At 40.3% G+C, this 14,007-nt stretch overlaps 1 protein-coding gene across 1 annotated transcript in view; it reads left to right on the forward strand.

Annotated features, from left to right (window-relative positions):
* Positions 1-14,007, forward strand: part of col11a1b (collagen, type XI, alpha 1b) — a 117,076-nt gene that overhangs the window by 66,333 nt on the left and 36,736 nt on the right. The window contains exons 21-31 of the mRNA XM_077225351.1: positions 4,015-4,068; positions 4,162-4,206; positions 5,931-5,984; positions 7,312-7,356; positions 7,886-7,939; positions 10,224-10,268; positions 10,518-10,571; positions 10,675-10,719; positions 11,491-11,544; positions 11,685-11,792; positions 12,138-12,191. Coding sequence (XP_077081466.1) covers positions 4,015-4,068; positions 4,162-4,206; positions 5,931-5,984; positions 7,312-7,356; positions 7,886-7,939; positions 10,224-10,268; positions 10,518-10,571; positions 10,675-10,719; positions 11,491-11,544; positions 11,685-11,792; positions 12,138-12,191 — 612 coding nt within the window. The remainder of the gene's footprint in view (positions 1-4,014; positions 4,069-4,161; positions 4,207-5,930; positions 5,985-7,311; positions 7,357-7,885; positions 7,940-10,223; positions 10,269-10,517; positions 10,572-10,674; positions 10,720-11,490; positions 11,545-11,684; positions 11,793-12,137; positions 12,192-14,007) is intronic.

The raw sequence follows: 14,007 nt of genomic DNA on the forward strand, positions 1-14,007 counted from the left end.
CTGCTCAACACTACATGCGAGTATCACTGAGCTTCAGGAGCAACCTTGCTCAACACCTAAGTGTGAATAAATTCACTGAACCTCAGGAGCATTTCTGCTCAACACCTGGGTGTGATAAATCTCACTGAACTTTTCAGGAGCATCCCTGCTCAACATGAGAGTGTGACAGCATGTCCATTGCGCATGGCGCCCCAGCCCGTGGAGGCATCTGTGAGACAACAGCATGCCGGGAAGCTCGTTCCAGGGGCACTTGGGCCCGTAGAAAACTGAGGTTCGCCCACGGGGTGAGTACTGACGGCAGGTCGGAGTAACTTGTACTCGGAGGGTGCCATGTTGCCATGCCCACCTCGGGACTCGGTCGCGAAGCCAAGCTGAAGCAGTCTCATATGAAGCAATCTGAGCGGCGTACCTTGCGCTTGATAGTCTCAGGCAAGTCAGCAATGGCCGAGTGAAGAAGGCGACCAAGTCCATACCGAGAAAAGAGCTCCTCTGCACGGGGCAAAGTTTGCTCCTTTCCCAGTTGACCCGAAGGCCCAGACGAGCTAGGTGCCGGAGCACTGGATCCCTGAATTCGCAAACCTGGTCCCAGGAGTGAGCTTAAGACAGCCAGTCACCGATATAGTTCAGGATGCGAACCCCGTGTTCCCATGGAGGAATAAGGGCTGCCTCAAGAACCTTTGTGAAGGCGCGAGGAGACAGGGCTAGCCCGAATGGAAGAACAGCGTACTGATATGCGCGCGCCCTGACAGCAAACCTTAGGAATGGTCTGAGTCGAAGGAGAACGGAGACATAAAAGTAGGCGTCCTTCAGGTCGATCGCTGCAAACCAATCCTGTGGCCGCACACATCCAGAAATGCGTTTGGCCAGGAGGATCTTGAACGGCAGCCTGTGAAGGGAGCGGTTCAGATGCGTAGGTCCAGGATTGGCCGTAACCCACCAGACTTCTCCGGGACAATTTCGGCTGGAGGGCCACCGACCAAAGTGGAGTGGACTCCCCTGAAGCGGGGAGGAGACCGTGCGAACTGAATTGCATAGCCGAGCCGATGGATCGCGCGACCCAGCGGAACAGATAGGGAAGCGCTAGGCAGGCTCCCAACTGTGCCAGCGGCGTCAAGAACCACAGACGTCCCCCCGGTGGTGCAGCGGAGCTGGATGACCGGGCCAGACGTGGACGGCATAGCGGCCCGGTGGGGGCAAGGTCATAACCGCACCCTGACAGAGGAGGCCAGGGAAGGACCAGCGTTCCACGGGGGCCTGCTCTGTCAGGGGTCTGGCGGCAGAGGGGGACAGGGGCGAAGCGGTCCGTGGACGGCACGCCGTGTCAACCACCTCTGGGACAGAGGGGGACGAGGAGAGCACGGCTTGTGGGCGGCGCTCTGTGTCGTCCGAGAACTCTGTATGCTCGGAGAAGAGAGAGTCAGTTCTTTCTGAATAAGGATTCTTCCCGAGCCCTCCACCGGGGAAAGGAGTGGCCCTGCTACCAACTCCTGGAAAAAACTGAGTCTCATCTCTGAGCAGCCCATCTCAAAAGTGCCGCTCAACCGGCGTTTAGCGGGGGGCGGGGCTGGAGAGGGCTGTGGCATCCCCCCTACGGTCTTCCAGAGCCAGGCCTGGGTGAATGGGCGGGGTTGGAACCATGGGAGGAAGCCTTCGGCGGTAAGCAGACTGAGGGATCTGAGCGGACGGCGGGGCCGTCGGGAAGAATAACCTCGATCTGCTCACGGACGGTTGAGAACTGTTGGGCAGAAGCACTCAACCGCACCGCCGAAGAGGCCGACCTGGGATATGGGGGTGTCGAGCAGACGGGTCCGCCCGACATCGTGCACATCAGACCGGTAAGCCCCAGACTGGTGAACATCACCTGACTTCGAGAGCGTACGACAACTTTCGTCGCTCGGGGAGCAAGGTGAGTGGCGGCGCGCAGCTCACTGAGAGCCTCGGGTCAGTCCCGCCCTCCTGCATGTCCATGAGTATCTGGGTCAGGTAGACCAGCAGAACGGTCATGGGATGCAGTGAGGCAGCTGCCTGTCCTGTGGCACTATAGGATTTCGCCACAGATTAGTGTAGACGAAAAGAACTACAGGACTGTAGAACTGGACGGGTGCCTAGGATTGCGCCGGGAAGGACTCAGAGGACATAGTAGCATGGCAACAGAGCGTTCAACCGGGGAAATCCCAGTGTACCCATGGGCAGCGGCCCCTGAGGGGAGGAAAGGCGGATGAGACCAACGAGAGGACCCGTGATCTGATCATGCACGTCCGGGAGGAAAGATATTGGGGTTTGCCGTGGACGCGGGTCAGCGGCCTCACCCAAAAACCAATCGTCCCGGGAAAGCATGGCCGTCATCTCCGGATCAGACTCAGGCACAGCCGTATGCACACCAGAAGGTGGCAGCTGTGACGAGTCATCATTTCCACAAGAATCAAGCCCACCTAGTGATGCTGCTACAGACACAGCATCATCCTCTGTAGCTTCAAATGAAAACACATGGGCCACCCGAGGGTACTCGTGGAATCATCAGTTCACTAGCGGGCACCGTCATTAAAGAGGGGGGGCTGGGGCGTGGACACAGAGTCGGCGCCTTGTTCCAGACCAACACCCTCAGGTCACCCTGGCCACCAGCCGAAGATCGGGTGGTGGATGAGGGGACTCTCACTCTTGCGAGTTCACCGAGTCTAGACCTATAGATGGCGCGATGATCACGTTCCCAGAGAGAACATGAGTCATCCATGAGCGCTGTTCAAGCATGATCAAAGCCCAAACACACTAGACAGCGCTCTTGCCCATCAGAGTCCGATACAAGTTCGCTGCAACCAGAAATGCACGGGCGAGCCGTCTTTAAAAAGACGTGCCGCGTGCGAGCTCTTTTATGAGAGGAGAAAAAACTCTGCGATGTTGAAGCGCACAGGGAGACACACACACACTGGCAGGTCACTGCACAGATCAGCAGGCACTGTGAGCTCGCTGCAGATTGCCGTCACACCAACGCCGGAGAGAGAAGCTTGTCTCGTAGAGCGAAGTCAGAGATGGCTGTGGAGTGAAGAAATACTATTGGGTCCGAAGCAAAAACCTATCTGCATGTTGCCGGCGTCCTCCTTTTATACCCACGTGGTGGGGCGGAGATACGCTACACAAATTCCGCAGACCCATGGCATTTCATCGCCATTGGCTCGTTTTGTAATACTCAAAGTCGATAGGTGTTCTAAGCGAAACCCCCATTCTCCGTCATCCGACGTAAGTCGGAGTGACTACGAAAGGGAACTGACCTTTTGTTCATGTGAGATGACTAAATGCATGCTCACATTTAGGACTCGTTTACACCAAGGACGATAACTATAACGATAACGATACAGATATAGTTTTAAAAATAGTTCCCAATATTAAATGATAGCAGTTCACACCAAAGCTACAAAGATAATGGAATAGAGAAACAATATCAATGGAATCATGTTCAGAACGATTTTATCCAGCTGATGAACAATACATTGACAATCAGAATCCATTCTGCTGTAACAAGCTCGAGCATTTAAAGTGACAGTCAAGCACGCGCTTAGAGTATAAGAAAAATATCATCCGCTGGTGTGGACGCTAATATAGTTATCTTTAAAGTTATCTTGGTGGGAATGGACCTTTAGTCTAGAACTACAATAACCATTGTGTTGACAGCACACACAACGGCTCTGCACTTACTCAGGATTTCTCTCAACATGGGGACAGGAGAGGTGTCAGTCAATAAATGGGAAAACAAAGTAACTTGCTTAACTTGTTTAAAAAAGTAAAAAAAAAAATTGTAAATTTAAAAGTAATACATCACTTTACTATTTACTTGAAAACAAAATCTGATTATGTAAACCCATGTCCTCCAACACTTCTTGCTGTAACTCAAAATACAACAAACATGTAGAATATTCTATCCACCAAGGGATATTTGGCCTGAAAAAGGTTGAGGACCTCTTGTATTCAGTATAATAGTCTAATGAATTCTAATGACATGTCCTTTTTGTTGATCATTAGGGTCCGAGAGGACTACTGGGCCCCAGAGGATCTGCTGGTACCGCTGGACAGCGTGTATGTACCACCAAATTACTTCTTTAATTACTGTACATCTATCCATATAGTTTGAAAGTCACAACTAGACACTGCTGTTTTATACAAATGCAGGGTCTTCCTGGATTGGATGGACCTCCTGGCCCTAAAGGAAATATGGTGAGGATTTCCATCTCCCCTTCTTTAATAGTGTGGTTATCAAAGAATAGAGAGCCGCCTATGGGCTTTAGGCCTCATGAAGGAGTAATTGTTTTTACTGACAACCTCTGACCTTTCTGAAACATATGTATAGTCCTGAGCAAGGGTCACATCTAAATAAGACTATTATATAAGAGAAACACAATAGGCCTGGCAGGAGAGAGCTAATGTCACCATTATTGTAGCTGCAGGAGGGTGATCAGAAAGTGCTGATATTAAGATATGAAGTATGCCACTAAAATATGCAAGGATTCATCTAGGGATACAAGGGCTGTGTTCAAAATCACCCCCTATAACCTCATTCACTAGTCTCTACATTAGTCCACTAATATAACTCACTTAAAGGGGGTGAATGAAAACGAGTGAGTGAAATTCGGTACTTAGTGCGCCGCAAGGGCTGGCGCTTTTGCATATTTTGTGCCTGCTGTTTAAAAATCATTTGAACCATAGCAAACTGGCTGCTCCAGTAGTGATGAAAATATTTATTTTAAACTCTATCATGGAAACTATCTATAAACCTTAAACAATTTAATAATCAAGTAAAAAGGAATTTACATCTGTATGATAGTACGCTGTACCCACATTGGACTAGTGGTTTGGAAAATGGATGGACCTTCTGGTGAGACTGGGGAGTTCATTTGGCACGCGAATCTCACAGTGCATTACGGGTGTTCTCTAGCCGCTGATCGTACATTAGTTGTACACTCATTATTGCGGTGCATAATGGGATTGAATGAGTGCACTCAATAATTCCACTATGGTTTCAGACACCACTGCAAGTGGCTGTTCCCTCAAATAAATAGTGCCCTATTTAAGGGTATCAGGGAAGATTTTGAACACAGCCAATGTTTTCACCATTATTCTGTTGGTTTCTTTTTCAGTTGTTCACAAATTTTAGTCTGTGAAGCCTTAACTGATTGTGTTCACATTAATTTCATGATTAGGTGTTCCTGTTGTCTCGCTTTATTAACGTAGCTCGCAGTTGTGCATCATTGCAAGTATAGTATTAGTGTTTGGTCCAATTTTTTAGCAAATCAACTCATTCTGGTTGCACTGAAGTTAATTTCAGTAAAATAAAAAAAAAATTGATTACACTTTATTCTGATTGTCCACTTCAGACACTCTACTAACTATAAGTAACTTGTCAACTACATATCAACTAACTCTCATTAGAGTATTAGTAAACTGTTCGGGGTTGGTAGAATAAGTTGGCATACAGTTGCAAAGTTACATTAAGTTTGTAGAATGTGGACAATCAAAATAAAGTGTTACCGATTTTTTATTCTTATTTGAGCAGCTTTTATTTCACTCAAGGTCTCACTCTAACTACAATCATCTTTCTTACTGTATGCAGTTTGTTATACAAATGTTACCCATCTCCGTGTCTCTTCCTCTTTCTCAGTAGTTTAAAGCTGCTATAATATATTTTATTACAGTAGGCTGTGCAAATCAGGAAGGAATGCCAATGGAAAAAGATGGATTTGCAATATTACACGTGTCTGTTGTTCAACAGAACAACAGACACGTGTAATATTGCAAATATTACACGTGAGTAGAGTAATTTTGGAGTTTGAGGTATTGGGGCTGTTTTTCATATCTGTCTAAAGTGTCAGGCTCCCTGGAGAAGTGAAGTGTAGGAATGATTGTGTTATGTACTAAAGTGTTTCTATTAAATGTTATAACAGGGTCCTCAAGGAGAGCCTGGACCCCATGGGCAACAGGGTAGCACCGGTCCACATGTAGGTATCCGTCAATCAATCAACTTTTGTCAGTCTGCTATTTTCTCTCTGTCTTTCTCTCGGGAAACTTAATTGTGTTTTTCTAAACTAGAATAATTCACTTCCCCAAATACCATGGAAGGCTTTTAGACTTTGTCTATCATCTTTGAGGTCATGTATACACCAGTGTGCTCCTATAAAGTTGACAAAAATAACCTTTTGTAGATATACATACAGTACCGTTCAAACCATTGGGGTCATTACTTCTTTCTTTTTTTTGACATAAATTAATACTTTTATTCACCAAGGATGCATGAAATTGGAATTGATTAAACTAAATTGTATACATTTATAATGCTGCAAAAGTCTTTTATTTCAAATACATTTTCTTCTTTTGACCTTTCTATTAATTAACACATCCAGCAAAAAAATTATCAATGTTTCTACAAAAATATTGAGCAGCACAAACTGTTTTCAACATTGATAATGACAAGAAATGTTTCCTGAGCAGCAACTCATCATATCAGAATAATTCTGAAGGACCATGTAACTGAAAACTGGAGTAATGATGCTGAAAATGTTGCTGTGCCATCACATATAAAATATATTAAATAGAAAACTGTTATTTTAAATATTAATATTTCACAATATTGCAATAATATTTCACAATATTTTGCTGTTTTTACTGTAAACTGTTTTGACCCTAAACTTCTAAACAGTAGTGTAAATTGACCAAAATAATTTATGATTCATGTTGAACTGTAGCTACTACACAGATTTTTGTCCAATCAGATGCTCTCTTGAATGAGAAAGTCCCTCCCCCAATACCACCCACAACTGACTAGCAAGTAGCAAATCATGTTAATGGTTGTGATGTACAGTAGCTATAGCCTTGTGGCTAGTTGAAAAGAAAAAGGGAGACCACCCCTTCAATATATATTTCCCACCCAAACTTCCTACTTCAATTGTAAATGCGTCCACACAGAAAAAGGAAAATACATGTTTAATGACTTCATGGGGTCATTAATTCTCCTGCAGTCTCCTTTTCTGCTCTTTTTTCACTTGTATTTATTTAAATGTAGAGCCTGATGAACTGTCATTGAAAGACTGCAATGAAAACTGGTAGATCCATTAATCTAAATCCACATCCAGGCTCCATAAATTTGTAATAGGACTCATATATTCAGACACTCAGGCACAGACGCACATAATAATGTATCCTATTCGACATTCTTTCGTAGATTTGACTGAGAGGTGCCCATAGCTTTTTCCATTATAAACTTTACTATCAGATTTCCCTGGAAGTCTCCATGTTGTACTGTCTAACTTTGGAAACCTTGTCTTGCAGGGTCTGCCTGGTCCTCAAGGCCCGATTGGTCCACCTGGAGAGAAAGTGAGTGTGTGAATAAGAGCTGTTCGCCCCAGCAGCCATCGTCTTTGTTATTACAGGCGGCGTTTTTCTGCCCTAACCCTATAAATGATTCAACAGACTCCTCGGTTTCTGAGCTGTAGGTTGCCTTCAGATCACTGCTGACTAAAGCAAAACCACACGGGCACACACACACCTCAAGACTCGCTAATGCTTCAACAAGCAGGATATATGCTTACACACAAAACTGTCATTGGTTAGTCTCTCAGACAAGAATTTTGTCAGGGCTCCTGGAACGAGGCCAGAAAGAGTCTGAAATGTGACTCCAGAAGTGGTGGAGTGTTTCCAGACATACCATATGATTAGATCTCTTCCTTACCAAGAGGAAAAAGATGAAAATCAAGTGCTTTAGGAGTGAACTGCTTATAAAAGTTGCCCAGCGAATCACTTGGGCGCACCAGTAATCGCAGCCTTAATTGTGTGTTTTTCCTCCCTATTCTCTTTCTTCCTTCTTTTCTCACTTATCCTCTTTCTTTCTTTCTCTCTCTCATAGGGTCCCAATGGAAAACAGGGGCTCCATGGGCTGGCTGGGGCTGATGGGCCTCCTGTAAGTGGACTTTTCTTAAATTCGTAGTCTCCCCTCGCCTAATTCTCTGCGTTCATATCAAAAATACTTTGCATCATCACATATCATTAACCATTAACTAGCTTGATAATGATCCTAACTTAAGGGGAATGTATATTTTATTCACACAATTTAGAATTGAAGTGTTGGCTGCATTTCATTTCATGAGTTAAAAATTTGAATTGGAATGACAGGAAGTGGGAATTACTGAATTGCAGTTCAGAGAAATTCAACACAGACATAACAGCGGGCTTTCATCAAAATAAGCAAAAACAGAGACCTTTGTTTTCACTTTTACAGCCTGTTTTATGTGGATTGACTCCATTTTGAAGACTTTAAATAGAGTATTCGGGGAAAGTAATTGTACTTCTGCTGTAGTCCATAAAATTCTAGAAGCCTATTTATTTTAATATATATTTTATATTTTAATAGTTATTTAGGTGCCATTGAATATTAATAACTAATATCTAATATGTGTAGAATATTTTTTTTTCCAAAATATTTATTGTTTATTTTGCAAGAAAAAATATTGGATGGTAAATAGTCTAAGTATATATATTTATATTTGTGTTGTATTTATTGGAATGTTATTGTAATAGAGAATAACAATATTGTATTTAATAGTTTTCTCTTTTTTCATTGTAATAAAAACATAAATAATATTTCGTAAATAAAATCTAAACATCTCACAAATAAAAAAAACTGTTTGGGGTTATTAAAATTTTTTTATGTTCTTGAAAGAAGTCTCTTATGCTGCATTTATTTGATTGAAAATATAGTAACAACAAAAATATTGCAGAATATTATGTTTCCTATTTTAACTGTTTATTTTAAACTTTAACCTGATCCTTAAGAGATCATTCTAATATGCTGATTTGGTGCTCAACAAATTTTCAAAAGTTGAAAATAACATGTTTTTTTTGTTGTTTTTTTTACAATGTAAATGTTTTACTGTCACTTTTGAGTAGTTTTGATGATCATTTTGATTAATTTAACTGGCTGAATGAAAGTTTTTAAAAAATCTTACTGACCTCAAAGTTAGTGTATGTTGTGTATGATGACATATTTATCATAAATATTTGTAAATGTTATTTAATTCCATTTTTATTCTACTTGGAATCAAATCAAACTTGGATTGGAATCAAATTTCAAATTCCAATTAAATAAAATTATTTTTTCCTGCACAAAGTGACTCTTACATTGGAATAGTCACAACACTGGCATTTTAATGCTATTCATACTGTATATTACTGTACACTGACTTTCATCTTTCAGACTTGAAGATGTGTTATATTTATTTATTTATTTATTTTTGTATTTAACATAACAGCTATATTATTATTTTATAAAGGGACAATGTATAAATTTTAACATAAATGTTTCCATGTGATGCATTGTTCCAGAATTAGCCAAAGGCTAATTTTCATCAGTAGTCCCCAGGCAGGTCAACACTAACATAAAATTACACAGACAATACCAACTGTATGTGTTCACATACAATAAAAACAAACATACACACACATACTATCAGGGCCAAAAAAAAAAAAAACATAAATAAATCAAATAACCTGCAACAAGTGTTGGTTTGATTAAAAAAAAAAGAGATTTTAACTTCAATTTAAAAAGACCAAGAGCTTTACACCCTTTTATATCCTGTGGTAGGGCATTCCACAGATAAGTAGCTTTCACTGCGAAAGATGATAGTCCAAATGCAGAACGACGAAAGGGGACCAGACAATTACTCATGGGTGATGATCTGGTAGATCTCATAGAGTTTTCAGAGCGAAAATTCCTAAAGTCACATAATACAGAAGGAGCATAGTCATTTAAAATTTTATAAATCATACACAAACTTGAAAAAAGTATAAAGTTGTCAAAGTTAAAAAAAAAAAAAATGTTTCTCTATGATCCTACAATAATGAAAATGGTTTGTTTTTTATCTAAAATTTTCCAATGTCTGTTTATATAGAGATTTTAAGGGTTTAATCACAGTTTCACCAGCTTGACCCCAACATGTCATGTAAGACAGGCAAAAAAGGATTGTAGATTGCATGAAGTCTTAGCTACATCAACAGAGACATTGTCTAATTTGTGTAAAATTTGCCAAGTTATATATTCCTCACCATTTTATTTACATGTATTTTAAAACTGAGATTTGAGTCCAATATTATGCCAAGATAATTAAACTCATTAACTTACATTAACTCTTTTCACCATTAATAAACATACCAACATCAGGAGATTTTTGTTTGTAATCCTTGCACAGGGTCATCCTGGGAAAGAGGGTCCTCCCGGGGAGAAAGGAGCAGCTGTGAGTGTATTTTTAGTTTGTCTCGAAATTAATTGTCACTCTGAGTTCCAGTTATTGACCACATTTCAAGTGCAAAGCCACTAAAAGCCTGTTTTGCAGCTGTCTAAAAGTTCAGTAACAAAATGAAAGCCATTTCTCTGTCTCTTTAATTAACACTTAATGTGTGAACCCTTTAGAAGTTTTAAACCTAATTCACCTCTATTAATCCAGATTGATTCAGTGTTATTATATTTACTCTCTTCCTTATAGGGCCTCACAGGTCCTCAGGGGTCCATTGGCTATCCCGGCCCCCGAGGTGTGAAGGTAAACGGCTTTGATTTTCTTCATCTCACTTTTTCTTTATTATCAACATTATGTGCTCTTAGTCTATCCATGAGAGCCTCTGTTCATTGTTCTGTCCATTTAGGGTGCGGAGGGCGTTCGTGGCTTGAAGGGCGGCAAAGGCGAGAAGGTAAGCAAATTACCCTGTCCTCTGTCTCCACTAATGAGCTCTTGGTTCAGCCCCTAAAATGAGTCACACAGATGACAGAACAATAGCTAAAAGACAATTTCAGTGACTTTCTGCACCAAAATGCCATCAGTCAGGTGTAATGCAAAATCACCTGTGACTGGATGTAAGCAGAGAAAAAAATATTGAAGAATTGTCTTACTATGTGTAATAATACAATATGTGCTAATTATTGTTGTACAGTATATACACAATGTTGTGATTTGATCTGCTTCTGGCTGTATCCTTTACAGTGGCCACCAAGTGTCAGTGTTTCATTTAGAAAGAATCAAGCCTTTTATGTCTATAAAATATATTGTTATTGATATGTAATATTATGCTCAACATTTAAAATTCAAGAAAACGTCCAAGAGAACAGGTTGTTAAATTAACATTCTGACAATCTTAGATATGATTTCTCGGTCTAAACTAGCATGATCCAGCAAGTTACACTATGGCCACAAGATGCCAGTATTTAGCCATTATGTTCTTATATAGTTTTTGAAAGAAGATTCTTAATAGTTTATTCAGTTTATCAGATCTACTGTATCTATCTATCTATCTATCTATCTATCTATCTATCTATCTATCTATCTATCTATCTATCTATCTATCTATCTATCTATCTATCTATCTATCTATCTATCTTCCATTTATCCATCTGTCTGTCTGTCTGTCTGTCTGTCTGTCTGTCTGTATGTTCTACATAAATGACTTAAGTTCGATTGATTTCAGGGAGAAGATGGTTTTCCTGGGTTCAAGGGTGACATGGGCCTCAAGGGTGACAAGGTGAGTAACAACTTTGCTTATTTAATTTCAGGTACATTTAATCAGCACTCATAACCACTCATTTATCACTTGTTTGAGTTTTTCCCATTATGTTTGTTATGAAACTAGTGTAATGTTTGTCCATTGTTGCTGATGTTCAGGGAGAGGTTGGTGTTTTGGGCTCCAGAGGAGAAGACGGACCGGAGGGGCCCAAAGGTAAATCAGGTCCCTCCGGAGAGGCTGGTCCTATGGGCCCGGCAGGAGAGAAGGTCAGTTTAAAACTCATTATGTTGAATATAATGGTAAAGTACTTAAAATGACCAGCCCTGGAACAATCAACACTAGTGTTTTTGGGGCACTTAAGTGTCTATCAGGGATTGTTAATTTATGTGTGAATTAAAACCTAAAATTACACTGAACTCATAACTCTTAAATTGATTCTGAACACCAGTTTTATAGGGCAGCCAAATACTCCATTGCAGGTCCCATACGTTTTTGCTGTTTGTGCAGGGTGCTGAAATGCTTTAATGTTTCTGTATAGGGCCTGATGATTGTTTAAAAACTCCAAATGAATATGTGCAGACCTAGAGTGTGTTCTTATTTTTTGTTTTTAGGGAAAACTTGGTGTTCCAGGTTTGCCTGGCTACCCAGGAAGACAAGGTCCTAAGGTTAGTGCTGACAAGTCTCCTTTTGCTTTATTATCATCTTGTCATAAATTATTTTTATTTTATTTTTCGAAAAGTATCTATTTCTAGGTCATTATTTACAAACAAAAGCAATCAAACAATTAGACACTAACCTTTAATGAAACAAAAGTTATCATCTCTCTTAAACAGTGCAACTGTCAGTACTGCTTTATTTATATTTGTCCAAGCGCTGCATTTGACATGCAAGGCCTGCTGTTCTCTGATAGCCTGTGTTAACAGATTTAATAGGATAAACTCATTCTCCATGACACCGACTGCTTTATCTCTCAGCCACCCAGCATGCAATAAGTGCAGGCCTGTGAACAGCCCAAGACTGTGCAGATACAGTTTGTGTTGTGATATTTGTCAGCTTATTCAGTCAGTTAAGCCTGCTAACATCAACAAAACGATAATTTGATTCAGTATACAGGCTAGTCCACTCATACAGCTTGAATTCCCTGGTTTTTGTTTGAATAACAAGTTATGGAAAGTGATTTTGAAGTAGTCTACAACTTGCTTTGTCAGCTATTTTGACACTGGGTTTCCATTTTCCACTACAGCATTTTTTTAAGTTATGTTCGGCCTGTTCAGGGTTCTGTTCAGAGTATGTGAGGAGGTTTTTTTTTCCCTGGTAGTGATGAGTTGGTTTTTTGAGTCCAGTGGGTTTTTTTTCTCTCTCTCTCTCTCTTTCTCACTGCTATTAAGGATGGCAATATATCAGTATCATATCGTCTGCTTTTGATGTGTTTTCTATCTATTGATATTGGTTCATATTTTAGATATTTAAATGTTCTTCTCATTTCCTCTGTTTTTACATATAGATTACCTTTTCCGTCATCTAACATTCACTTAGTTATTTTTTAAAACAGTAATAATTTTTTAAAACACTAATTATTTAATAATATTTATAATAATATCTGTAATATTTATACTTCATTTTTAATAATAATTATATAATTTCATTAATAATTATATATAAAAAGTGTTAAATTGTATTTATTTATTTTTGTTACAGAATTTGGATTTGGAATTATTGAAAAATAATCATGATCATAACATGTTAATGGGCTAATATTAGTATTTTGATGAAGTATGCAACTTCTTTCCAAGTGCTGTTTCTTTGTTTTTTGTTTTCATTTAAAGTGCCCCCATTATATTATTTTAGAGGTTTCTGATTTAGTTTTGGAGTTTCCTATAATAGGTTAACATGCATCCAAGGTCAAAACACTTTAATTTTCTCATTATATGCATTGTAGCATTATCTCTTTTCTCAGTTTTTGAAAACAGTTTGTTCAAAGATTCAGTCTCTCTAAACCCCTCCTTTCCAAGAGCCTACTCTGCTCTGATTGGTCAGACAGCACAGTCTGTTGTGATTGGTCTATCGCTTACAGTGCATGTTGGGAACTAAACCACCATTACCAAATCTGAGTTTCAGCTCCTGAGGCTTCCTCAGCACTTTTTTTACACAGTGATATGAATAGAAACTATGGCGTCGGTTTTGACATATCAATTTGTGGAAGTACATAGAAAGTGTATTTGCTTTCGCAGCACAGAAAACAGTGTCTTCTTGAAATGTCGGCAACATGAACCAGGCCTCAGCTACAAATACAGTGTTTGAGGGCGGGTCAAAGTAGGGCAGCCAATATAGACCATAGACTGGCATTATGCAAATGTGTTACAAACCTACGTAGGTTCGTGCGGGAAGTGAGACTGGAATTACTGACAACTCGTTTTAGGCAGTTCAGAATCGATTCTTTCTTGTGGGAGACAATACATCCATTTATCGTGCACTTTGATC

The sequence above is a fragment of the Siphateles boraxobius genome, unplaced genomic scaffold (genome assembly GCF_051911475.1).
Source record: "Siphateles boraxobius isolate OS27281-9 unplaced genomic scaffold, OSU_SipBor_1 1, whole genome shotgun sequence".
NCBI lineage: Eukaryota > Metazoa > Chordata > Actinopteri > Cypriniformes > Leuciscidae > Siphateles > Siphateles boraxobius.